The sequence below is a fragment of the Marmota marmota genome, unplaced genomic scaffold (assembly GCF_001458135.2).
Source record: "Marmota marmota marmota unplaced genomic scaffold, marMar, whole genome shotgun sequence".
NCBI classification, from domain to species: Eukaryota; Metazoa; Chordata; class Mammalia; order Rodentia; family Sciuridae; genus Marmota; species Marmota marmota.
The window spans coordinates 15246849-15274432 of record NW_025999913.1 but is presented as its reverse complement, the minus strand read 5'-3'; the positions used below and the strand labels follow the sequence as shown (position 1 = coordinate 15274432).

General features: G+C 46.5%; 1 protein-coding gene across 1 annotated transcript in view; it reads right to left on the bottom strand.

Moving 5' to 3' along the window:
• Positions 1 to 8290: 8290 nt before the first annotated feature.
• E2f3 (E2F transcription factor 3) overlaps positions 8291 to 27584 on the bottom strand; it is a 45280-nt gene continuing 25986 nt past the window's right edge. The window contains exons 3-8 of the mRNA XM_015494063.2: positions 19481 to 19592; positions 18062 to 18281; positions 16834 to 16992; positions 13837 to 13951; positions 12785 to 12920; positions 8291 to 11793 (exon numbers count right to left, since the gene is read on the bottom strand). Coding sequence (XP_015349549.2) covers positions 11531 to 11793; positions 12785 to 12920; positions 13837 to 13951; positions 16834 to 16992; positions 18062 to 18281; positions 19481 to 19592 — 1005 coding nt within the window. The 3' untranslated portion in view covers positions 8291 to 11530. The remainder of the gene's footprint in view (positions 11794 to 12784; positions 12921 to 13836; positions 13952 to 16833; positions 16993 to 18061; positions 18282 to 19480; positions 19593 to 27584) is intronic.

Here is a 27584-nt window from a genome sequence, read left to right as displayed (position 1 = left end):
AGTTTCTTAACATGTGAATTAGTGTCTTTAGACCACCGACATTTTAAGTGATTCTTGATAGTGTGGGATTAATACCTACCATATTTGTTACTTTTTCTCAAAGTCACTCTTTGTTCTTTTTTTCTTTAACCCTTTTTTTCTTTCCTAATTTTAAATGAGCATTTTGGATGAGTCCATTTTCTTCCTTTCTTAGCATATTGCTTATAAGTAAGTATAAAATATTTAGCATGCTTATTCATAAAGAGTTTTAGTATTTGACATACAGTTTGCAGTAGACATTTACGACTAGTCTAGATCTACTTTATAGAAACACTATAGGTAACTTGATAACCTAAAATGCTCCAAAATCTGAAAAATTTGAGTGCTGGCATGATTGATGTCACAAGTGGAAAATTCCACATCTGACTTCACATGAAAGGTCACAGTAAAAGCACAGGTGGGCTGGGGATATAGCTCATTTGTTAGAGTGTTTGCCTCATATGCCCAAGGCCCTGAGTTCAATCCCCAGCACCCCCCCCCCCAAAAAAAATGTAAAAGCACATGTGTACAAAAAATAAAGTTACCTTTGGGGTGTGCATACAGTGTATATATAAACCATAAAAAAACTTAAATGTTTAGACCTGGGTCCTATTCCCAAGATATCACATTGTAGATATGCAAGTATTCCAAAATCCAAAAACTATCTGAAATCAGAAGCACTTTTGGTCCCAAGCATTTTGGATAAGGGATATGCAACCTGTCTTCTGCTTTACTGGTAGTGCAAAAGTGTATCCTAATTCTCTTTCACATCTCTTGTAACATTGCGGTCATTTTCTTCACTTATCCATAAATTATAATCTTCTTATACACTGCCATTATTATTTTAAACTATTATCTATTAGATAAATTAGGTTAAAAAAACTTATTTTGCCTTCATTCCTTTCTTTCTTTCTTTTCTTTTTCTTTTTTTTTTTTTTAGTTGTAGTTGGACACACTACCTTTATTTTATTTATTTTTAGGTGGTGCTGAGGATGGAACCCTGTGCCTCACGTGTACTAGGCAAGTGCTCTGCCACTGAGCCCCAGCCCCAGCCCCTGTTAGTCTTTCTTACAAGGTGGGTCTCCTGGCAGCAAACTCCATAAATGTTTGAAGGACGATTTTGCTGGATACTGAATTCTCTGTTGGTGGCTTCTATCTTTCAACACTTCACATATTTCAGGGAACCCACCCTGCTTGCATGGGTTCTGAGAAGAGCTCTGATATAAGTCTTCTCTTTGCTCCTCTATCCTGCCCCCACCCCACCCCCAGGAGGCGTCTTTCAAGGTTCTTTGTCTCTGGTTCTCTGCAGTTTGACTATGAGATGCCCACATGTCATTTTTTTGGTATTTATCTCCCTTGGTGATCTGTGAGCTTCCTGCGTCTGTAGTTTGATTCCTGTCCCTACTTTTGGAAAATTCTCAGCTCTAATAGTTTGAATATTTGTTCTCTTCCACCCTTTTTCCCACTAGGATATTATGGGTCTTTTTATGCAGTCTCTTTTCTCTTTTGGTTTTCAATTTGTGAAGTTTCTATTGACAGATTTTCAAATTCACTGATTCTTTCTTTACTTCAACACGTCTGGTCTACTGATGAGCCCAACCAAGATCTTCATTTCTGTTTCCATGTTTTTAATTTATAGATTTTCTTCATATTTTTTCCATAGGATTTCCATTTGCCTGCTTATGTTGCCCATCTGTTCCTATAGAAAGCCCACATTTCACATTAGCTCCCTTAGCCTGTCAATCACAGTTGACTTCCCAGTCGATTCTCAAACGTCCGCCATGTCTGAATCTGATTTTCACGCTTGCTTTGACTCTTCAGGCAGTTTTACCTTTTGGCATGCCTTTTATTTTTTGCTGAAAACCAGACATTATGAACTGGGTAAAAGGAACTGAAGGAGGCGGGGTTTTAGCATGAGGTTTTAGGCTTTTCTAGAGATTCCTTTCAACTACAGAGCCTGAGGCTTGTGGTTCTTTCCCTGTCATCAGACAGACGCACTGATGTGGTGGTCAGATGTGGGGAGAGGAGGGAGGCCTTCTAGAACCTCTGAGCTGATTTCGGTCTTTGTGCCTCTGGACTGTGACCTTCTCATGTCCCCACCTGCTGCATTGGGTGGGCTGGCTGGGTTACCCGGGGCTGGATTTGGTGTTTTCTTTCTCCCACCTTGGCGGGTTATGGTAAAATAGTTTTCTGGAGGGCAGGCCTTTGTTAAGGAGACCAGAACGCTCTGGTTACCTTCCCCCTGACCCCTGCCCCACCAGAAGCATGATGGAAATTTCCTCAAATCTCCACCCTGAGGACCTGGTTGAGTTGGTGGAAGAAAAGTTCACAATGGTGTGCGGGCTTCCCCCAAATCTGGTCCTCAGATTTTTCTCTCTCAAGTAGTCTTGTCCAGGCTCTAACTATCAATCGCTTACTCTTTAGGTTTTCCTACCAAGTGTTGGTGCCGGGGGCAATCTCTGCCTGGAGAGCTGTGCTTCATGGGAGCCACCTGTCCTCCGTGTCCAGGTGGTGGTCTGCATCTCACTTCTCAGATGCACCTACAGGACAGCTCTCGGGGTTCAGATGGCTGAGTTTTCCCCTTGTTGCCAGCTGTTGTGTACAATCCGTGAGATTAAGATGATTTCTGTACTTTTTAAATGACTAAGCAAAACAAGAATAAAACTTTACAACAAGTGAAAATTACCTGAAAATAAAATTTTAACATCCATAAAGTTTTATTGAAACATAGCCATGCTTTTTTCTTTATATAAGGTTTATAACTACTTTCACATACGGGTGCAGAATACAGTAGTTTTGACAGAGACCCATGGCCCACAATGCCTAAAATATTTATTTCCTAGCTCTTCCTAGAAAAAAAAAATATTCCAACTTTCTGCTCCATGTCTCAACATTTCTTTATATTTCTCATCTCATTTTCTCTCTGTGCTACATTCTGGTAATTTTGTCAGATATATTTTCCAGTTTATTATTATTTCTTTCGCCGTATCTAAACTACTGATTTGGTCATCAGTGGTTTTCTTGGAATTTCTTTCAACGGATGCATTTTTACTTTGTGCTGTTCACTTTCATTCTTTTTCTAACCTATCTGGCAAATTGTGATCATCTCTTGTTGCTCACTCATTTCTGTGGTGACATTTCTTTAATCATTTCATATATGTTCATTTTACGCTCCACATCTGATAATTCCATTATTGGAATTCCTGAAGGTCGAAATGTGTTCTTTGCTGCTTCGGCGATGGCTGTGGCTCGTTTCCTGAGGTACTCGGTGACCTCTGTTGGTCAGCTCATACTTGGTGGGTCCAGTCTGTGGCAGGACATTGGGAACGCCTTGTCCACACAGGACTCGTCTGCTCTTGCTGGAAGCCAGGGAGATGCCCATGACCTGGAGTGCTGGAGTCTTCAGGTCCTTTCTGTGACCTTTCTCTGCTGCCCTTGACCTTCCTTCTCATTCCAGTGGCAACACTGACCATGGAACTGGTAGCTGTGCCGAGGAGTCTCTCTCTTCTCACGTGTGTGCTTCTCAACCTTCCCTTTTCCTGTAATCTCCACAACAAACAAAAATCAGGTTTTCTGTTCCTACCAGATGCTTTGTCATGGAGGGCTCCCTGGCTGTCTGCCCCATTGCCAGAAGTTGAAGTTCCCTCCAGTTCTTTTTTTTCCTGTTATTATTATTATTATTATTATTATTATTATTATTATTTTACAAGTGATCTTGCCCCCAGCTGCTGGCTGATCTCCTTCCCAGGACCGTGTGCGGACTTTTCCTGCACTCTCTGCCTCCTCCGCTCCCTTCATCCCACCTGTAGGCCTGCCCTCTCCTTGACATCTGCTCTTCCTTTAACAGACACCCAGGTCTGAGTCAGCAGTGCTGGTACTTCCTCTTTGACTAAAGGAACTCTCATTCTTTGGTTTCTTGCCAAGGACAGAACTTAGCTCCTGGCTCTTCTTAACTTCTGGGGTCTCCTTCCCCTTGTAAACACACCCCAACCCCATGCCCAATTCCCATTCCCACCCATCGCCACACGCTTTCTTTGGTGGCAGGCTTTAATTTTTAGAGCCCCATGTCATTATTTCAGATCTCTCCTGTGGAACTGCGATGCTCTCTCTTGTTCCTTTGGCCTCCAGGGTCTGCTCAAGGATAAATGCTTCTCTTTCTTTACTCACAGCGCTGCCCGTGTACTGTTCTGTCGTTTTTCGGATGGATTAGTTATTCTGCAGCTGTTGCCATCAGTTACAATGGCTTTCAAGGAAGAGACAGGCACATAAAATTACTCTGGAAACCGTAAAGCCCCCTACAATGCTTAGGACCATTCAGGAATGAGATGATATAAATCAGGCTGCAGCTAGGCAAAAACCCCCGATTTTGATTATACAGAAAAAGTGTCTTGAAGACTTCCAAAGCCGGAAAGTGGTCTATCCAGGAAGAGAAGTCTTTTAAGGAGGAAACAGAGTATCTTATTTAGAAGCTGCTGCCAATTTGATTCTTCCTCTATTTAAACAGAACATGTCTATTTTTATCCAACACTGACGACAAAAGAAACACCAAGTCCTCCAAAGCTCTTCTTCGCAAGGGTTCTCATCTCCCCCACTTCTTGTGCACAGAGGCTGAGGGATGACGGCCATGCGCTTGGAAAGCTGGTGAAGAGCTGAAGGGACAGGACCAGGGTCTTTAGAAGCTTGGGTTACTCCAGAGTGACCAATGAGCGAGGCCAGCCAGGCTCCAGTTCCGGGAGGAAGGCTTGGAGGAGGCAGGGTTCCGGTGAGCAGGCTTGAGCAGAGGACCAGCAGCCTTTGGAGATGCAGCAGAAGAGTGTTGAACGAGGGGTCTGCGCACCTCTCCTGGATGGAAAAAAGGAAAAAGAAAAAAAGGCCCTTTGTGGAATGTGAGGTCGTTCCCACTCAGACTCTGGGACTCCGTGATCATGGCAGCCGCAGTCGGGATGGGAACGCCAGACCCTGTTTTGCTGGTTCCTCTCAGTCCCCTGGGTTTAGTTCCCGTGGCTCTGTCTCCCGGATCCATGTCAAGTCAGGCTCGGTAGCTAATGTGACAAGGACAGAGAGGCCCTGTCCTTGGGCTAGGCAAAGCTTGACATATTCCGTGAGGGCACAGGTCCAAGTCCTGGGGCGGCCTAGCAGAAGCAATCCTGGGTTCCCAAGCTGCGTCCACGGCAAGTCCCTGACAACACGGGCCAGCGTGGGGATTTATCCCCATGGCACGTCCCAGACACGTCACTGTTGGGAACGCCCCAGCCTTTTTTTTTTTTTTTTTAGTTGATGGACCTTTATTTTATTCATCTGTTTAGATGTGGTGCTGAGAACCGAACCCCGTGCCTCACACAGGCCAGACAAGCGCTCCGCCACTGAGCCACCACCCAGCCTCCCCAGCTTTCCGACAGAACTTGGGAACACTTCACATCCCTCCGACTTTGAGATCCAGATGTAAGGGCCTGGTCAAAGGCTGCTACTCTTGGTATTTTTTGAACTTGGACGTTCTACTTCTGAGGGGCACTCTCAGCCCTTTTTATTGTTTTAGTTGGAAACTGGGTCTTGCTTAGTCGCAGAGGCTAGCCTTGAACCTGGGATCCCCCTGCCTTGGTCTCCAGGGTGGAGGCTCACGCCACTGCGCTCGGCTTGTTCTTTGCAGCAGAGGACACACTGCAACCCCCCGCTGGCCTGTTACTGTGACTTCTGATGGACTCCAGCTGGCGGTTCAGGGCAGTCGCTGTCGGGCCTCTTGTTAACATCCTGGGCCTCCTCCTGACTTCCAGATGCTTGACCGACAACTCAGTCCTGTCGTTTGCCTTCCCATCAGCGTTGGAGCCTAGTGCTAGGTTGGGGCTCCCTCCTCTCTGGATCCCAGGGAACGGATCTAGTGGTTTCTTCCATGGGGTCATGCCCACCCCGGAATCTTCTGCGACAGCTCCTGCCTCCAGGTGTGCAAGTCTGAGCTTGGGAGTGGCTCAGAGCTCCTGCAGCACCCTCTGGTGCTCCGGGGCGCCTCCAGCGGCAAGGCTGCATCCGCCCACCTGTCCTCCCAGGTCTTGGCCAATGGCATCAGAAAGAGAAGTCGGTCATTCAAGACGTCCGTATTTGCTTCTCTTAGCTCAACTCGTTTCTCCCCCAGGTAATGCAAACTTCCTCTCTGACAGGAACGATGCCTTTTTAAATTTGGAACCCAGCACCTAGAGCAGTGCCCGACATATAGTCAAAACTTCATGTTCGAAGAGCGACTGAACAACGGAATAGGTGAACAAGTCTTTCCCTTCATGGACTGCGGAGGAGGAAACGCAATTAACTTTCCCCAAAGAATCTTACTTTCTGCCTTGATTGCTGAGAACTGCTTCCCAAACTTCCCTCTGCACAGAGCCCATTTCTAAACAATACTCAAGTAGGCTGAGTTCTTAGGATACTGACCCATCCCAGCCCTGCGTCCATCTTGCTGAAGAACGCAGCCCTATGTGATCAGCTCAAATTCACCCTGTCCAATTTTTCAACTGCTTTCCAGGGTGGACGATTCTCTTTTGTTTGCCAGCCTTGTCCCCCGTGGGCAGACCACCCGGAAGAAGGACTTTGTATTGCTTTTGTGTTTTTCTGTTGTCAGTTTTTATCACTGGCTTGACTATGGGCTTGAACACCTGCTGATCCGACGTGCAGATCGCTGGGTAGGATGACAGATTTCGGGCTTCCAAACGGGGCAAACAGAACTCTTCCCAGAACTATAACTGAAATGCAAAGTGTGGGGGAAGAGCAGGAAAGCACACAGGAAAAAGCCTCAGTGCCCACTACGTCTGCGTCCCTGTGTGCTGCCTTTGGACAGCTCCCCGCACCCCAGTCATTTTTTAAACCCCAGAGCACTCATTGGCAAAATAGGAATATCCCATGTAAATATTCATTAAATGTTCATTCCATGCCAGGCACCGTTCTAGGAACTGAGGTCACAACACTGAATATAAGAACCTCTCCTCACTGAGCTTATGTAGGAGAGAGATAACAGGTATATAGTATGAAGTAGTAATGCAGGATTGAAAAATACTGAGGACTCACAGAAAGCACTTAAAATGGTCCCTGGCGTTCTTCTAGTCTAGGGGTGGAAGCAACACAGATGCCCATCAGCTGAAGATGGATGAACAGATGGATTATTATTTGGGCATGAAAAAGGATGAGGTATTGATGCGGATGAACCTTGAAATCAGTAAGCTATAAAACCAGACACAAAAGGTCACATATTGCATTATTTCTTTCATAAGGAAAACCCAGAATAGGCAAATCCAGAGGGAGAGAAAACAAATTATCGACTGCCAGTAGCCAGGAAAGAGAGCCATTGCTTAATGGGTACAAGGTTTCCTTTTGGGGCGAGGAAATAATTCTGGCCCTGGAGGTGATGCTTGTACAATATTATTAATGTATTCAACATCATAATGGTAAATTTTGTACCTACTATATTAAAAATAAAAAGTTCCTGGCATATGCCAGCCATCCCACAAACCTTCTATATTATTTCTTATAGTGAAATAATAAAGATGTCTCTCAAAACAGGAGACCACGTGGGTAATGATGGCACAGGTTTCAACCACTGGGATGGTTATGCAGCCTTTAAGAGCATGAACAAGATACTAACATGTGGCTTCCCAGGATGCAGAGTGGAAGGAAACCATGTTAAAACACACATGTCCACGGACACAGGCTTATGCGTGTCTGGAAAGTGACAGGACTGGAGGTCAGCACCGGGCCAACGAGAGCAGGTCACCTCCAGGCTGAAGGTCAGGAGCAGGCAATGTTCTCGTTATGAACTTCATTCCTGCTACATGGATTTTCCGGGTGAACAGTCACAGCACGTTGAGGCTCTGGATGACAAACTCGGAGTCAACCCCGGGACCCGCAGTCAAGCATCCTGATCTACTCAGAGGTACTATAAGAAATGCAGAATCGAGTGCAGGGGAGGTAATTCCCAGACTTGAGAACTAAAATGTATTGGCTTCACGCTCCTTATGAGAGGATAAACTTGACCTGTTGTCATTTTCTCAGTGCAAAAATTCCCCTTCGATGCTGGGGAGTGGGTTCCACAGACAGGCCGCGGGGACAAGGCGAGCTCTGCTGCTCAGAAGCAGAGTCCCCCATGGGTGCCTGACACCGCAGGGTCCTGGTGAAGGGCCAGGCACTTGGTGGAAAACCTCTGCCCACCGGTCCCTGGCTTTGTAAAGAATGTGTTTAAAAGTTACGGTGGTTCAGGAGCACAAGACAATACTAAGAAAAGCCATCCACAAGTCTCAACTCTTAAAAAAAATCATTTTATTGATCCTTTACCATACAAAATTTATTCAAATTACATCCATTTGAAGTGGTAAGATCACAGCTAGAGAACAGGTCGCCCTGTAACAAATCTATTTACAAAATCCATCATAAAAGCTTTTTTTTGTTGTTGTTTGGTTTTTTCTTTTTTTTTTTTTTACATTATATTACATACTTTCTTTTTTAAACTAGGGTACAACACAAAGCTAAACTAATTAGTAGGTTGCCTACTCCCAATCTTGGGAGAAATACTTCCTTTTTTTACAAAATCGTGTACCCCATAGGAAGAAGCCCCCTCACCCTGACGCGTGCCACCTGACCGGCTCCGCGAGGCCCCTTCCTGCCGCTGCGCTGCCAAATCGGCCCGCCAGGCACGCAGAGGTCTTCCCTCCTCTTTCCTGAAAGCTAAAGCTTTAAATACTGAGGTTCTATTTACAGATCTACACGGACGACAAAAACGAAAACAAGAACCACAACGAAAAACGAAAACAAGGTCACACTCTTAAAAAATTACAAACCAGCTAGAAAATATTCTGGCAGTGTTTACAAATTAATTGCTATTTTTTTTTTTTTGTACAAAATTGCTAAATAATGAAAAAGGTGAGTCGACTACATGTCCACTTAAATAAAGCGATTGCTATGCACAAGTCTGTACATATGAACACACGCCTAACACTGTTTGACAGCTCATGTGTCGCCCGCTGTACACTCTAGTTTCTAAGGCTCACGCAGTCATAATCCGCACTCATAACTCTTAGCCATTTCGTGTGTGAGCTTTAGTAGCAGCAACTCAATGGTACCAGGAAACCTGCATACTCAGTACTTAAAAGGAACACAAATACTGTAGTACCAACCCACTTTGTGTGCCAGATACTATGTGAAAAGAAAGGGGTTAATGCAAACAGAAAGACAGGATGGACGTCTCATGAACGTACACCAGGCAAGCCCCATAACTGGGAAAAATCTTATGCATGAAGGAACTTTTAAGACTTATTAGTATTCCTTTCATTTTTTTTTTAAACAATAAATACGGCATTACATTACGAAGAGGTTCAACGAGAAAGTCAACAAAACACACAACAACCCAGCCGGGGGAGCTCAGTCTTTAGACTTTGGGGAAAAAGATCAGCTCTGTGCAGCTGGCGAGGAGAATCACACAAAGCCGGAGGCAGAGGCAGCTAACCGGAGGACACAGACACGGGAAATGGGGAACGCTTGGCATCAACGGTTTCCCGCACAGGAAAATCCCCACAGTGCATTTCCAGTAGGCACTTAACACAGAGTCCCCGCCCTCCTCCACCCCATGCTGCATCTCGGACCACACGGCTGTTCCGTACCAAGTCCAGTGTGTGTGAGGGAGGCCGGGGATGGAGGCTGAGGAGGAGAGAGGAAGAGAGTCTGCACCTTGGTTTTTCTTCCCAAACACACACCACGCATACCCACACACAGAGCTTAAAGTGCTGGTGTCGTCTGTCTCGACCCCACCACCACTTTGCATATTGGGGAAATCTACCTAGAGTAAACTGGCCGGGGTTCTTGTGGTTTTGGAAAAGGTTTTCCTAAGGGACATTTTCGATTCGGTTGGACGCGTCGAGTGCCCACCATGTGCCCACGGGCGGACCGGGCACACGGCGTTTCCATTCAGCTGTTGGCTTGGAGGTTTATTTCTCAAGACCCCTCATTTTCGCAGCCCTTGCATCCAAGGATGGATTTGAGGTACTGTGCCACACTCCCAGGACAGGGCGGCCACGGCCACCTGTCCCCAGGAAGGCCATCTGGGACGTACATGACCGGTAGGATGTGCAGTGACAGGAGGCCTGTGATTGGGACACCGTTCCTGAGGAGTAGAGGGAGGCGCCCTGGCCTCCAGCGCCGGGTTTCCCACCCTCCCGCGCCCCTTCATCCAGCTCACTCCTTCATGGAGAAGGGGTGCAGGTTTCGGCCAGGACCATCCACCCGACAGCGGGGCCCCGTCTCACCAGCTGACGGAAGGGCCCTGCAGCAGGCCGCTCCCGGGATGCCTTCCCCCCAGAGGCCTCTCCATCTGACCCCACCCTGAGAAGTGGTCTCCCTGAGTGTGGCATAAGAGCCCTTTCCCCGGGCACAGGGGCCCGGGAAGCCCAAGGACGGAGGGGTCCATGCCTGCTGCTCCCTGGGACTGCTTCGTCGTCTGACCTGCTGTCCTTCCCCACAGCCCTGGGCTCCCCTCCCGGGAAAGGAAGCAAGATGGGACGATGCTTCCTGCAGAGGCTGGTGGACCTCAGGTCACACAGGCTCACGTGCTCTGATCATAGAGGTTCTCTCCCTCTGCTAAAGAAATACGAATTTGCAAAAACTGCTTCAAAGTAAACAATTAAACTGAATGGTGATGGGTGCCACAGGAATGCTTCAGTGGCAGCTAAAAAATATCAAAAGTCTAGAACAATCCACAAAGAACACCTAAGTAGGCATCTGCTACAAATCAACTGGAAACTCACAATACGCTGGGGACGGGGGTGGGAGTGGTGTGTGGAGGCAGGAAAACCCACAGCAGCTTCGAGCGCCAGAGCTCCAAGAGCTTCTGTGTCTGCATCAAGTACTCTGAGAACAGGTTCTTCATCCGAGAGGCTGCGGAGGATCTCGCGACCTCCTGGTGGGACACACAGTCCATAGCTTAAACGGAATTATGACAGTAATTTAAATATTCCTAAGAAGAGCTGAAGAAATCCATTTCATACTTTTGCATAACTTCAAGTTTGCATTGGCTGCAGTTCCATTCCAGATTAGCAGACCCCAAAGACATGCATTCTGCAGAGAAGGCACGGCTTGAAATGCTGTTAAGGAAGATTGCTGTTTCCCAGCGGGCCAGGTGGCCAGACCCCATTCTACAGCCCATCCGTCAGGCACAGCAAGCCAATGGGGGGGGGGGCGGGCAGAGGGATGGGGAGAGGAAGAGGACAGGTGAGAGACACCTGATTGCACATTTTCTCACTTGTTGACTCGTCCAGGAGATTTTGGAGCCTGGGACAAGGCAGGGCTTTCCCAAGAGAGCCTGCAACTGTGCGCTTAGACAATGAAAAAAAAAATTCATTAAAATGTCAGCTTTGTTCCGAAGTTTGTAGTTTACTTCATGATACTCTCTTAGAGGAAGAAGGTGGGAAGGGTCAACACTGCATGACAGACGCTCTGGTTCCATGATAAAAAAATATCGGTCTATCAGGAGAGTCCACACAAAGCATGATCAACTACACATGAAGTCTTCCACCAGCGGGAGCTTTTCCAAATCATAAGCGTCGAAGAGATCGCTGATGCCTTCTTCCTCGCCCAGGCTCAGCAGGTAGTCCTCTTGGAGCAGGGGGGGCAGCAAGTTCACAAAGGGTCCTTCCAGGTTGGAAGGAATCTGGTCCTCAGTCTGCTGTAAGAGGTTGGCGGGGGAGGCCAAGGGAGAGAGGTTTGCCATAGAAACCGAGCAATCGCTATGTCCTGAGTTGTTTGAAGCCAAGTCTGAAAGGGAAACAATTGGTGTAAACAAAGAGTTAGGAGAAAGATCAAATTCATTTTTCTGGAAGAATGAGTAGGTCACCGTCGCTCTGCTCGCCCCAGGATGGCTTTCTGGTTCGGATCACCTTTTATGCTAACAGGCATGGAAGAGTGTATCCTAGCCTGACTCATCCTTTCAAACACCCACTGTCAGAAAACAAGGACCCAGCAGCTTCAAAGACTGGAGGCTAACGAGTTCAAAGACTTCTCTCCAGTACCTACTCATTGTTTTGAGAAAAACAAAACATACAGAGTTAAAAGTCGGCTCCCTAGGAGGAATTCACTAATTTTAACTTCTTTTTTGAAGGACCAGCTTATTAGAGATATTGCATAGAATAAGACACATCCATTTGGAATCTCCATGGTGGAAAGGGTGGTCTTTTGTTTTACCAGCTCGGGTGCCGTGTATTTGCTCAGTATTAAATCAGACCAATTCACTGAAATCACTCCTATTTTTGCTGCTATATTGGGAGACGGTAGGGGAGAAAATTAAATACATATTCCCAAGCTGAAAAATGCAAAAAGCTATGTCCTAGCCACAGAGGGGGAAGGAGAAGTTCGGTTCATTTTTCCCCCATATCCTGTCCCCACCACGGGAGGGAGATAAGACAAAAACAGCCAAGCCTCTTCTGTCCACACATTTTCACGTCCCTGAGTCTCTGTACAGGGTTCAAAGGTGCCTGGCCAGGTGTAGCTGATGCCCTCCAAGAGTGGCATGACCTAGTCCTCACTTCAGCAGCCCCCAAAGCACTGAGGAAATGGTTCTGCTGATACCAGAAGCCCGAGGGACTCTGGTAGCAGAGGAGGAGCCATGTGCCCAAGGTCATTATCTTGAACTATAAACAGCCTGACTTTTAGAAACTTCTCCCTTAGTAACAGGAGAAGTTCCCACACAGGATCCTTCTAGTTACCTTCATTCTTAACATTGTTTCCAAAAGACAAAAGGGGTCTTTACCTTTGGAAGTGGGTTTAGGGATATTCCCATTGTGGTCTTGGTTGTTTGCTTTCATTGGACTGTGGGTTTCAGTCTCTTCTGGACACAAGTAAACCTCAATGGGTCCTTGGGTACTTGCCAAATGTATTTGTAGGCTCTGGGAACAGAAGTGGGAGAAGTTCAACCCAGAAGCTCTTTGAGAAATGAAGACTTTAGCCATTTTCATTTACGAGTGGACTGTGAGGGTAACATTCATGGTTCTTTTTGGGTCTTCAATGGTGGTCTAACTCCAGGGACAACTGTCAACCGCTAGAGCAGGGCCAGCGGGCTACAGCCTGAGGGCCGAATCCCAACCCCCGACTGGCCATGCAAATAAAATTTTACTGGAACTGAATCAAGATGGTTCCAGTCGTTTGTGGCTGTTTTCATGTTACAGCGGCAGAGTTCAGGAGCCAACAGCCGGCACAGAGGGTGCACGACTCACGAATCCACAGCCAGGCACCATCTGGCACTTAGACCACAGTCTCTTTAGTTTAGGTCTATATTGTCTTATAGTTTAGGTCTATATTATCAAAGAATATCCAAAAGCAATCACAAAAATATACTCCCTACTTTCTTAAATCTTTCCATTTCCCCAAAGTCATGTTTAAGTTCTTTAAAACTATGAATAATTTAAAAAAAAATCTTAAAATGTGCTAGGTTACGGAGATACTTGAAAACACGTGTATCTCTGTTCATGGTGGGGGCCCACGCACAGGGGAATCGATGTAGAATTTCCCGAGTGGTTCTAACTGATCAGAACCAGCAGAGAGTCAACTGTGAACAAGAAAGCAGGAAGGGACAAGGTGCCTAACAGCGCTATTTAAATGTCCCGCTAGGTTGAAAATAGACTTTTTGGATATTTAACAAACAGTGAACTGTTAAAATGTTTTTAAATTTAGGGTTAAGCAAAATAAACGGGAAGGAACTGTCATGTGCTCAGCAGGGGCAGACGCCAACCAGAGTCACTGGTTCTTGAGCACCAGGCCCCGCAGAGGTCCCTCTGCAGAAGCACACAGATGCTGGCTCCTTACCTCTATTGAATCAGGCACTTCAAGTCTTGTTTCTGGAGGGGCTTTCACAACTATAACAGTTTGGTCTTTAAGGCCACTAATTTTTCGAATATCTTGATATGTAACATAAGCTAACGTAGTGAGCGTTAAGGAAATCTTCCGTCTAATTGCCTCGAACACAGCCATCATGAAATATGACAAACAGACACATGGAAAAAATTCAAACCACTGTGTGACTTGGAAGAATATATATGTCTCTTCTTGCGAATCTTCAATATATGGGGCTCCTCCAATGAATCTTTATTGGTTGAAGTTGTAGACAACAAAAGAAATGTATACTTTACCCTGCCCATTTCTCAAAAAAGTCTATGGCTATTTCAAGTATTACAATAAACACAGAAACAGAAGAGTTAAATCATCAAATAAAAAATCAAAACTCATTTAGGTCAGGGATTTCAAAGCCAGGTCCCTTTGGCCAAGGGTATTCCATGAACTCTAATAAAGTATTCTGTCACTCAAATTGAATGATGGCTGATCCCAAATTGCAGGAAAAATTTAAGGTCTACCAATCATGATGTTTTTGGAGCTCCAATCACTTCTATATGCTATTAGTAAGTGTCAGCAGCCACCAAGTGAATGAATAAGTAGCAAACGTTATCAGTGTCACAACTCTGAACGCTGCTCAGGCAGACGGCTTGTTTTCTTAAGTGCACCTGGGCTGGTTGTGATTATATATTACCTACAGATAAGTGTCATTTCTGTTAGAAAAATTATCCTTTGTGTGATATTATGAACTCTACAGATATTTCAGTGTTCATAAGGAGGGAGCAGCTCCCAGGTGCTCACAACCTGAATGAATTGGAGAAACACTGACGGAGGAAAATTTCACTACTCCTGGGAGAAACTTCTGAATATTGCACAAATCTTTTTAAGTGTCCTGGAAGCCAAGCCTCAAGAGACATGGTGACAAAATACGGCACTTACTTTTACCTGGCACTGTCAGAGAACAGGCTGCATGGCTTTCTGTGTAAGGGACATGGAGGAACATAATTAATGTACAGTGTATTTAGCCAATTTCTTCTTATATAAACCCACAAAATATGGGTAGGATAAAACAGCAAAATCAAGTAAAGCATTTCTGCAGGCAATATAGCTAATAGTGTCTGTGATCCAACCTGTGTCGGGGCCTTAGGGAGCCTGGGCAAATGGTGTCCCTGAGAACTGTAGCTTCTCATACACTGAAGGAAGTATGCGTCCATGTCCCGGAAAGAAGCACAGCCACATAAAATCTGCACTCGCACGTGGGGACAATTATCATGGACCCTCCTCTTCAACTCTCAGCAGTTCGAACAATAGGAGGGTCAGTGTGAGCTGGATGGTGACTGCCCTTTCAAGAGTCTGGGTGTTGGGTCATCACTATCCCACCAAGGAAGCCAAATGGGGCCTTTGTAGAAGACCAGACTGTTCTGGTCCTTTCTGAGAGCCCCAGGGAAGCCAACAACCAGGCTCCCACGCTACAGCCCGCTGTCAGAAAGCAAGGTGACGAGAACTTATTAAAATGAAAATTCATCTACAATTACTCAACATGATGCAGGAAGAAAACTTTCAACACATTTGTGAACAAGCTGCTCCAAATTGGGAAATGAATGGCGAACTGAAATAAATTGTGCAAACACATTTTCTAATCTTCCAAACTTGAAAGTGCTTCCTTTGTGGCTCCCTCCCGAATCTGCTTCTCGGGTGAGCCGTCCCCTGCAAGGAAGCTTTTATTTTCTGCAATAAAGGCCCCAGAGAAGGCGAACATAGGTGACAGTGGTACAGGCCACATGTTCCAGAAAGCTGCCAATCAGGTGCAGCCACAGAGCACTGCCCAGCGGGGTGCCCCACTGAACAAGGAGTGAAACTCACTGCTGGTCTCTCCCTAAACCCACTCGTCACCCTGGGGCTTCAAACCATCACCCCTCTTCTCCAGCTCACAAATGATCAGCCAGCAAGGTCAATCCTCTGGTCAACAGGAAATGAACAGTTGCAAGTTAAAAAAAAAAAAAAAACCCTGCCTGAATTGAAAAATAAATGTCCCCAGATCCTCCAAAACAGGGTCTGCTAGAAATGAGACCCTAGATGAATATGGGTAGGACACATTTTATTTTCTAGCAAAGATAAATGTGGAGTCATCAGAAGATTGAACCTAAAGTTATAGGGATGAGGTAACATATGAATTGTTGTTTTTATCTGATCACTGAGAATATTGGCAAATCTTGTCGACATAATGAAGCAAACTCCCTCTTATTTTGTTTGTGGTGAGATGATGAAGAACAAGTTTTCCTTTGACAGTCAAAGAAAGTGTCAGTAAGTTGAAAATAAGAATTGGCTTCTCATGTTTTTATTTCTGAGGACTAATGTTTGAAGAGGAACAGGCAAGTTGAGATTTCTCAGGTCTTGGGGTGCTTGTGAAATCAGTTCTTGGAATCAGCATAATGCACTTTCAGGGTTAGAGTACAATTTTTCTATTCTCTTCCAAACCCTTCCACTATAGCCCAAGCGGAGAGATGCACCAAACTCTAATTGCTACAATGTCTGATGGAAAGAAAATAGAATGTGAGAACCCCAACAGTGACAGCTAACACCCACCAAAAATCTGGGAAGCCAAAGACGAATCTGCTGAGTGTTGTCATTAATATTAATACTGACACTTTACGTATCTTTTAATAGTGTGGCATGACGCTATGAGTGTATCCATATGTTCCAGCCACACATGAATATAATGCTTTAAAAAACAGTTCCCTCTTGGCTATCAAAATAGATAATGACAGGATCGAGTCGGATGACTATCTTACCATAAACACTGACTTTGGAGGCAAAGCTAAGAGAGTTTGCACACACAAGGGTGTACAGACACACGCATACACACTCATTGCACAAAACCACAGTAAAATCTACCTTATGCATAAGTCAGACTGTGAACTCTGGAGATAGTCCAGAGGGCACAGCCCCGTGAGCCGGCGGCACAAAGGATATCTTTGATTCTCTGAATCCTCGGTTAACAGTTTGAGGTCCAGGGTGCAGCTTTGGATCAGTTCATCTAATTTCTTCTCTTCCTGACTGAGCTCGGTCACTTCTTTGGACAGGCCTTGACACTGGGCCAGCATGCCCCCGTCCTCAGACAGACTGCAGCCCCTAAAACCCAAACACAGACTCTTTGTGGCTACTCAGGAGAGAGAGGACAGGGAGAGTTGGTCCTTCGGGTCAATGTCCCCTCTTACCACAGGAGATCACAGTGCTCGTTAACCAATCGTTAAAGTGAGAACCTGAGATATGGTTTTCATAAACACTGCCCTGCACTCCTCATACCATAGAGATTAGGTGAAGAGGCAGAAATTCAGAGGGCAAAAAGAATGCAGCCACCTCGCTCCCGACTGTCCCCACCCACTACAGGCCTCCTGGGAGAGAATGGGGAAAAAAGCATAAAAAGACAGACGGTAAGATGGAATGGTTCGAAATTCAAAAAAACATCATCCATAAGCACAGAAGACCCAGGTAATTTCTGGGGGTCTTACACCAGCAGCTAAAAAGAAGGTAAGGGAAAGAGATGTGCTAAGTATCTGTAGGAACAAAGGCCAGCACTCAACAGGTTTCTCTAAAGCACAGGTCAAAATGGGTCACCAGATCATCCGATTCCAAAAAGCACCAAAAGGTCATCTATTCATCTTGTAATGCGTGAAATCTATTTTTTCGAAGCCACCCTAAAACAGATTTATTCCTGCTGATGTGCTGTGACAGTTCAAAGCTGTACTTACAAAACACTGGCTGATAAGAGGCTCTGCCCAGGATTCACGGATGACGGACATGTGGGCGTACTGGGGACAAGGGCCACCATCCTTCTTTACAGAAGAGACTGGGACAGGTGTGTCTCGCTTAATCTACACAGAATGGGAGTCGGCCCACCAGAACCAGGGGACACACACTACACGTGACAGTGTGGTTGTACAGCCCTAATCTCCAAATCCTCTTAGAGACACGTGTGAGCTCTATCTGATCACACACGCAAGAGGCAGACCTCAATGTGACAGAGGAACAGTGTTCCATTAACAACTGCCTCCTGGACCCAGGGTCCCTCGCTTGGTGCAATTCAAGCGGAAATCCTTCTACCCCTGACAGTATCGGGACGGGAGCTGTGCGTGCACAAGACTTTGAACTTCTGCCCAGGAAGCAAGGAGGGAGGAGCTGGGAGCGGGGGGCTACTCACATCCACTGCACGTTGTTCTTGGACTTCTTCTTGATGAGGTGGATGCCCTCCAGCACGTTGGTGATGTCGTAGATCCTCCTCTTCTGGACCTTCAGCACCTCCGCTGCCTTGTTCAGGTCCAGGACCCCGTCGGGCGACTGGCTCAGCAGCTGAATGAACTTCTTGGTGAGCAGACCCAGGGACGTATCATACCGCGTTTTTTCTGAGGGAGATTTTGGAGCTTAAAGAAAAACAAAACCCGAACGGGTGGGGGATGGGGGAGAGGTAAAGAAATGAAGGGTTTCTCTGCAGTTCAGCAAGCCCTCATCCCGCTGCAGCCCAAGGATTAGCATCTGAAGCAAAGCTCTTGTTGGGGCCGGGGGTGGGGTTACAGAAAGCTATGTGACTGCTTTATTAGAAAAAGGAGAGCTGATAAATTCCTGTGTGTGATCATAGACTTTCCCTGGACTTTTTAAAGTGGCTTCTACTTTGGCTTACCCCACTCCCTGGATCTAATGAAGTATCTCACACACAGTAGGTGCTCAAAACGATCTGTTAAGTGAGTGAAAAAACTCTGTAGTCTCTGGGAATTGCACCTGTGGGCTGAACCCGAGGGACAGGGCCACCCTTTCTCCAGGACAGGGTCTCAAACAGACACATGTCAACTGGCCTTGCTGGCTCTGGTGTGTGTGTGTGGAGTATTTGAAACGTTTCTCAAATGTTGATGAAGAACACCGGGAAAAGTCTTTCATCGACTCTCTCCATCTCTTGCAAATGGAATTTCCTTACTGAATATTGTCTTTATCATGGTATAGGTGCAGGACCGAGGTTTATGTTCAGCAGTGGGTGCACGCTGCGGACGGCCTAAAGCACAGACTGCAGCTACAGAATAAAGGGTAAAGTAGCTCTCACGTTAAATAATGCCAATAATTTGTAAAGGGGCTACTTCTAACCCACTGGCTTCTTTCTCTCCCCAAAGAAATGATGACAGTGTTTGATGGAAATGGGAACTGGCGGCAGTGTATTGGGTGCAATCGATTCTTCTGCACCACGTGGGAGGCCGAGATGGAGGTCGGCACAGACATGACTGACAGGCACAGTTCATCGACACCCAGCTAGTCTCGGCGTCTGCAGTAATGCCCATGAAGGGAAGTTAAAATAAAATTTGATTATAGAACAAAGATAGGCCAAAAGCCTGTCTCCGAGGGGAGAGTCAAACTGCCTTCCGCTAGAGAAGTCTCCCCACCCCGAGTCAGTACTGGGGTGCTACAGTGAACGTAGGTGTCTGCAGGCAACGTATTCAGTCTGGACAGGCTCAGAAAGAGACGAAAATGAACCAATCATGCCAGAATTCTCCACGCCTTGCCACCTTCCAGCCACAAGCTCTGCAGTTGGGACCCCACACTGAGGAGAAGAGGAAGGATGGGGAAGAACCCTTACTTTTTGGACTGTCTGGACTTCGCAGCGCGGCTCTTCCTTTGCCCTTGGGGGTTTTCAAACCATCTGAGAGGTACTGATGGCCGCTGTCTCCCAGCTCCAGCCTTCGCTTCGCCTGTAGTGAGAGAGTGCAGTGATCGTCACCAGTCACACCGACGGCCACAGAAGGCTGCCCGCGCTCTGCCCTGCCAAATGCTGCAGGCTCTGCCAGCTCTCAGCCCTCTGGGCTGCCTCCAGGGGCCAGGCCGCACAGAGCACTCTCTGCACCCGCAGCGATCGTGCGTTCTCTCGATGGGCAGAACTGGCAACCCTCGTCAACAGTTCAGGTGCCCCTTGGCTCACTGAGCCACTAATTCAACATCCATGCCAGGAATGGGGCTGGAGGCTACGAACATCACAGGCTCTGGCCTGACTTGGACCCCCTTCAGTATGCTCCCCAAACACGGTTTATTTGTATCGTAACACTTATTGGTTTTACTGTAGAAGTTACTGTACTTATCTGTTTTTCATTTTAAGGCAGAGACTGTTTCCCATTTATCTTTGTATACCCAGTGCTTGGCACAGAGCCTGGGTTTCTGTAGGCATTCAATCATTCTCTATTTATTCATCAAAAGAGTGATTGAGTGGTAATACAACTAGCCACAGACTACAAATGGTCCAGCATCAGAAAAACAAATACTGCAAATATGCAATCGTGGGCTTCAAACCAGTGTTACTTTCTCCAGTTTATCACTGAGCCTGGTAAATGAGAAGCCCTACGTTTTTAACTTAATTCTATTCCACTTTTAAATATCTGGGCAGTGTCTTCTATGCACTGGGAACTGTGCTTATTAGGGTACAGAGGTAAGCAAGACTGATGAGAGTCCCTGTCTTCCTGGGGCTTACCGATGACTAACAGGTGACTGTTAGGTACCAACTGCACAGCCAGGATGTGTGTTCCGACCCAAGAGGCTCCAACCAGCCCCAGTGTGGAAATGGCGTACTTGGGCTCATTGTGGGGAAGACACTTCTAATCACTCCACATGATACGGAAGAACAGTAATGACTTACAAGAAGATGAGATATCCAGCTCCCGAATGAAAAAATGACCAACCAAACCTTACTGTCCTCTATAGCAACCCCTGCCACTAGCTCATCTGAATCCACATGGGCGGTGAGTGTAAAATACACGCTGGATTCCAAAGACATGGTACAAAAAAGGGACACAGGAGCTGGGGATGTGGTTTAGTGGTAGACATTTTGCCAAAAAAAAAAAAAAAAAAAAACAGTACAATCTCCATAACGTGACATNATCCCCTGTGTGCCTTGAGAGACGCCGACCACTCCGTCTCTGAATTCCGTCTTTTCAAGTTGTGGAGGCTTCATTACTCAGGCGTGATTGTTTAAGCTCTTGCCACTGGTGATCAATTCAACCTTCAGCCCCATCCACATCACCACCTTGGGGTTGGGGATGGGGCCAGAAGTCCCAACCCTCAGTCATGGTTTGGTCTTCCTGGTGACCAGCCATCTGTCAACTCATTAACATATTTTTAAAAATCACTTTGACGAGTCCAAGAGTTTTAGGATTTGTGTGCCAGAAAACTAGACGAAGAACAAATGCATGTCACCACATCACAACTCTCCATTCTCACATTCTGGGCAAGCAAAAGTTGATATTTCCATGGGCTCTGCTGCTCAGCCCAGAGCCGGGCAGCGTAGGCAGAGACCACCTGAACTACTGAAATCCTGCCACCTCATCCGTGTGTGCTTGGATCTGCTGCGCACTGAGACGATCCTGCTCCACCGTATGTCAGTGCTCAGCCTGTCCCCCAAACGGACTTCAGTCAGCGCACCCCGTTCAGACCCAGGACCCAGGTAGCCTCTGGCTCCTGGCTTATCAGCCCTACTAGTGATTACTTCACCTGGTTCCTACATGTTGCCCTGTGGCCTCCATTTGTGGCACAAATTCTCTGTCCACTAGATCTGGACAGTGCTGAGCTATGAAGCTATCTCTATATAAGGGCAATTTGGTAATCTGCTTTCTTATTTTGGGGGCAGGGGGCCCGTGCTAAGGATTGAACACTTGAGCATGAGGTAAGTGCTGTTGCTGAGCTCTGTCCCAGCCCAGCAAGCTGCTTTCTCCACGTCATTGTGTCCTCCCAGCTCTGCCATGAATCCTGGGGTCGGGGGGCACTATTGCTTTGGGTGGCCTGGCAAACACTCCGGCTTTGTTTTGGGGCTGACCTTCCCCATCAAGCCAGATCACCTGCACACAGTGACCCAGGCTTGGCTAATCACTGTGCTCCATCCTGTCCCTCCCCTGGTGGATGGCACGTGGCCAAGGCTGGGTGAACAAGGGACAACCCCAGGAATTTTCCTGGAACCACTGGCAAGTAGTTGTGTCCTTTCCAGTAGGGCTGATAAGCCAGGAGCCAGAGGCTACCTGGGTCCTGGGTCTGAACGGGGTGCGCTGACTGAAGTCCGTTTGGGGGACAGGCTGAGCACTGACATACGGTGGAGCAGGATCGTCTCAGTGCGCAGCAGATCCAAGCACACACGGATGAGGTGGCAGGATTTCAGTAGTTCAGGTGGTCTCTGCCTACGCTGCCCGGCTCTGGGCTGAGCAGCAGAGCCCATGGAAATATCAACTTTTGCTTGCCCAGAATGTGAGAATGGAGAGTTGTGATGTGGTGACATGCATTTGTTCTTCGTCTAGTTTTCTGGCACACAAATCCTAAAACTCTTGGACTCGTCAAAGTGATTTTTAAAAAATATGTTAATGAGTTGACAGATGGCTGGTCACCAGGAAGACCAAACCATGACTGAGGGTTGGGACTTCTGGCCCCATCCCCAACCCCAAGGTGGTGATGTGGATGGGGCTGAAGGTTGAATTGATCACCAGTGGCAAGAGCTTAAACAATCACGCCTGAGTAATGAAGCCTCCACAAACTTGAAAAGACGGAATTCGCAGAGCCTGGGTGGCTGCCCACAGGGAGGGTCCTGGAGGGTGGTAGAGCTGGAGACGGAGGAACTCCATCCACGGTCCTCCCGTCTCACCCTGTGCATCTCTTCATTTATTTCCTTCACAATGTCTTTATAAGAAACAGTCAATTAAGTATTTCTGAGTTCTGTGTGTTGCTAGACCATGGCAGTTGTACCCTGAAGAAAGCTCACAAAACCCTGATTTATAGTTGTTTGGTCAGAAGCCTGGGCCAGCAACCTGGGGCCTGTGGTTGCCTTGGGAGAGGGGTCAGTCTTTTGGGACTGAGCCTCCACCTGTGGGACCCGACAGTACCTCCAGGTAGAGAGTCAGGACTGAGCTGAACCAGAGGACACCACTGCAGAGCTGCTGGCCCACTGGGTGTCAGGGACACCATCCCCACAATTGATCACAGAGGTCTTCTAAGCTGACTGTGAGTACTGATGGTGTCTTGTCCCTCGATATTCTTACAAGAGGCACTCTACTGCCTGTAAGCACGTAAGTGATCTGTCTGGTGCTACTTAGTCCCATGAGCAGTAGAGACTGGATATGAAGAGCTCCCAGGGCACCTTCCTGCAGTAATTTCAAGGGCAACTTTTACTGTAAACGAGGCTCGTGCTGACTTTGGAACCTTGGCCCCTGTCCTGACAGGCCCTGCTGCATGGGTGAGGGCGACACCTGGCTTCTGCCTGCCGGGCATTTGTTGCTCCTAGTTTTTCCTTTGGGGAGGTGACTCTTCTGCAGCATCGAGTTCAGGAGGCTTCTGACTCTCCAGACTAAGGGCAAAAGGCCCGCGACTGCTCAGCATTTCAGGATGAGCCTTGCTGCCAAGGCTGCAGAGGCGAGTACGGTGATGTGGAGGCACCAGTCGCACAGCCCGAGCGTCTGGTCCACGGAGGGGCCCATAACCAGCACACCGTCACCCAGTCGAGCCTGGGACTGTGTCAGAACCACTGGCTTCTTTTTGCCGGAAAATGCTGGTAAGATGGAAGCTTGAAGCCACTTGGAGACTGAGTCAACACAGAAGAAAAGCCTCGCTCAGAGCCCAAGAGAGGCTGGCCCAATGCCCGAGAGAGGTGCTCCACGCAGCCCCAAGGTGGACAGTACACTTGTAATTCCCTTTGGGGGCACGAGGCAAGTGAGCGAGGTCACTCCCACTTGTGATCAAGAGTCCTGACGGATATGGACTGTTAGTGTTCATTACTACACAACACTGAGTGCTTACCACCACGCATCACGTTAACTGCTTTCCACCGGATTATCTCATTCTCAGGCAACTCCATGAGATTGTTGTTGTTATTATTACTTCCTATTCAGGAGAAAACTGTCGTCTAGAGCATCTAAAACAATCTGCCAAGACCCAGCACTGGCAAGTACAGTTGCTCAAGTCTATATTGCAAACCACTTCCTGCCCAGCGACCTGGGAGGCTGAGGCAAGAGCATTGCAAGTTCAAGGCCAGCCTCAGCAACTTAGTGAGGCCCTAAGCAACTTAGCTAGACCCTGTCTCAAAATAAAAATATAAAAAAGGGTTGGGGATGTAGCTCCGTGGTTAAGCGCCCCTGGGTTCAATCCCCAATATCAAAACAAAAAACAAACAAAAAAACCTTACTGAAAAGATGATTGCGGAAAATTGCTATATAAAAACATTTGGAAAGCTATATAAAATTGATACCGTGTTTACAAAGAATTTGAAAAAAAATGCATTCATAATTAAAAAAAAAAAAAAACAAGACTTTTTTATACCATAAATGAACATGACAGTTTAAGTAGCAAGAATGGGTATCCACGGAAAGAGAGTGTTGCTCTTATTCCCGATCTCTAGCTCCCTTTCTCAAAGATAGGTATCACTAAGATACTTGGCTATTCTTTCCGATTGTCTATGTTAATGTAAGTATGTACACAGACATCTAACACCACGAGTTTTCAAACAAAGGTTCACACAAATGGTAGCAAGCCACATACTATTCCACCAAATAACCCATCTCAAGGGTTTAATGCCTGTTGGTACATACAGAAGGACCTTACTTTTCATAGAATGCTGCTTTGATTCAACACTTGGTCCCTTTACTTAACCATAAATATACTAATGGAAATTCAAAACTCCTCTACTATAACCATTTCCCTGTAAATATTCATATGACTCTGTGGCGTATGTACACATCTTGCACCGAGCCAGAGAGAGGTTCAGGATTTACCTGAGGATTCAGTTAACAAGTGACAGGACCAGCATCTGAACTGTGGTCTGTTCAGCATTTGTCAGTGGCCGTGACTTCCTTGGTCTCATCGAGAAGTCCCTCCTCTGCTTTATGGCTGTGTCGAGGCTTCCGCTGCATGATTTCACAATGACACATGCTCCAGGTCTCCTGTCAGACCTCAGGCCCGGGTCTTAAGTTTTGGCTCAGATTCCCCAGAGCCTTACACAGGGCATCATGGAGTCGTATCTCTTATTCAGTTTGTATGAACCAAGGAATTCCTGGAGTTCTTTGATGGGTAAACCACAAGGCTCCAACATTACCCACCTTCAGGGAACAGATGTGTGTGTACGTGTGTGTATGTTGGAGTTAATCTCTACTTAAGACTTGGAAAGATTTTTAAAAAGCATACAGAGGAAAATTTAAAGTTGCTGACTTAAAGGTGGAAAAAGATATGTAAAAAAATGATCCTCTGGGGGTAAAAACTGTAAATCTCATAATAAATTTTCCATATATCCATAGAGGAAAGAATTCTGGAAGGATCCACATAGAACGTTAAGTAATGGTGGCGATGTTATCTCTGGGAAGTAAAATTAAATATGGATGACAACTTCATTTTGATAATTTTGAAACATTTTATTGCATTTTAAAAGTATCATGTCCATTTATATACATTAAATCTATATCACTCAAACTAACAATTCCAGAGTATGTCCTGAACATTCACATTGTTTCTAGAGTTTGTCTATTAAAAACAGCAGTTACTTGAATATCTGTATTTTTCCACATACGTCTAAGTTAAATGCCCAATCTCAGAAGAAAAATTCCCTAAGTCATTGTACATTTATATAATGGAATGTTATGTAATTAATAATGATGTACATCTACATATGCAAGTTTTTTTTTAAGTAGCTGTGAATAGTGAAACAATTTTTTGGTTGGGGAAATTATATGCATAGAAACCAAGTATCTGAAGACCGATACTACACCAAATAGTATGAAAGCATTAATCTTTGAGTGGTAGGCTTATGGTGATTTCACTTTCTTCTTACCTTTTCATACTTCAAAATCATTTTAAAGTAAACGTGGGCTAAGTGCACAACAAGAAAAGCAAAAATCATTTCCATTTGGGGTTAAGCAAAAGAAGTCTGCTGGCTTATTTCTTGGACTGTCGAAAGGTTTAGGTGCCACTCAGTGTGTGCAGGTTTAAAACGGATGGGACATGCTAACAGAAAGGGCATCCTTGTGTCAGGGTGGGACCGAAGTCATCCTTATCCACCCGGCAGCTGAGCCCCAGGAAAAACATTAGATCAAGAACAAGGCACGGCCTACCGTGTGTTAACAAACCAAAGCTAAAATAAATTCCCTTTCCCCAGTGAATAGGAGATCTGGGCCAGGCTAGAACTGAACAGATGATATAGTTTGTTTCAAAGTCAAAGATGAGATGGAGTACTTTGAACAGAAGAAGGAAAAGAAAAGAAAAATAGAGAGCGAGGACAGGGTGACACTTGGACTTCATGCACTGGGCAAGGGCATGGGATTTCAAGAATACCTAGTTTCTAGATGGGACCTCATGCCAGCTCAGTCTGCCATTTTTCATCCCATTCAAATGTTTTGTAAGTGCTGCTGTGTGCCAGGCCCTGGATGGGCATGTGATTTTAAAGGGGGCACAGTGGTCCCTGCTTATCAAAGAGGACGCAGGAGGTGGCAAGGCTGGAGCTGGGCCTCTGATGGCAGTCGGCTCTGTCCTGCAGGAGGGAGTGAAGCAGGGTCATCTCACGGGCTGTGCCTGCACCGAGCACAGAGACCTGGGAGAGGCCTGGAGTGGGGGTCCTCGTGGGCAGGAAGGGGCCCTGGCACACCAGGACGAAGGTGGGGACACCTACACACCAAGCTCCAGACTGCACTCCCAGGGCCAACTAGCAGAGGTGAGTTCCCCAGGCGAGACCTCAGGTCTTCTCTGAGCCTTCTTCTGTGAGAGGCTGAGTTCAGAATCTCCCCACGGGCAGCACCTGTGAGCTCCTGGGTGAGGCACCTGGGTGAGGCACCTGTCCCCAACCAAACCACGAGGAAGAGCCAGCCCTGAGCTCAGGAGGCAGCAGCTAGCCCTCCCCACTGTTTCTCACTCGGGTTACTGGGGTGGATCCCATGTGCGGTCATTTTTCTTCTCTTGACCTATTAACTAGGGCATTTTAATGTCACTATAAATTCTACATGTGGGCTAATTTAGGGTGGTGGGGCGGGGGGAGAGAGAGAGAAAGGTAGGTAGGTTTCTAAAGGAAAAGAAACCATTCACTTATAAACGAGTGTCTTCCTTTCTGCAATGTATAAGAATCATTTAAGATAGTTTAAACAAATAGATGGAAATGATTTGTGGGAAGCAGATCATCGAACTAGGCATTGAACCCAGAGGTGCTCTACCACTGAGTTACAACCCCAGCCATTTTTATTTTAAGACAGGGTCTTGTTTAAGTTGCTGAGGCTGGTCTCAAACTTTTGATCCTCCTGCCTCAGCCTCCAGAGTTGCTGGGATTACAGGTGTGCACCACCATGCTAGGCTGACCCGTTTTTTAAAAGCTGGGCCATCTCAGAGGACTTACAATGGCCATGTTCCCAGAGGAACTAATATTGCCATTTCTCCTGGTGGCTTCCTCTGTGTCCCTAAGTAATATGCTCACATAGACATTTCTTTTCTTTTCTTTTTTTTTTGGTACTAGGGAGTAAATCCAGGGTGCACAACCACTGAGTCACATCCCCAGCCCTTTTCTGTAATTTATTTAGTGACAGGGTCTCACTGAGTTACTCAGGACCTTGCTAAGTTGCCGAGGCTGGCTTTGAACTCGAAGTCCTCCTGCCTCAGTCTCCCAAACTGCTGAGATTACTGGTGTGCGCCTCTGCGCCTGGCCGGGTATTTCTTGATTCCGCTGCTTGGATTATGAAGTGCAACTGTCCTTC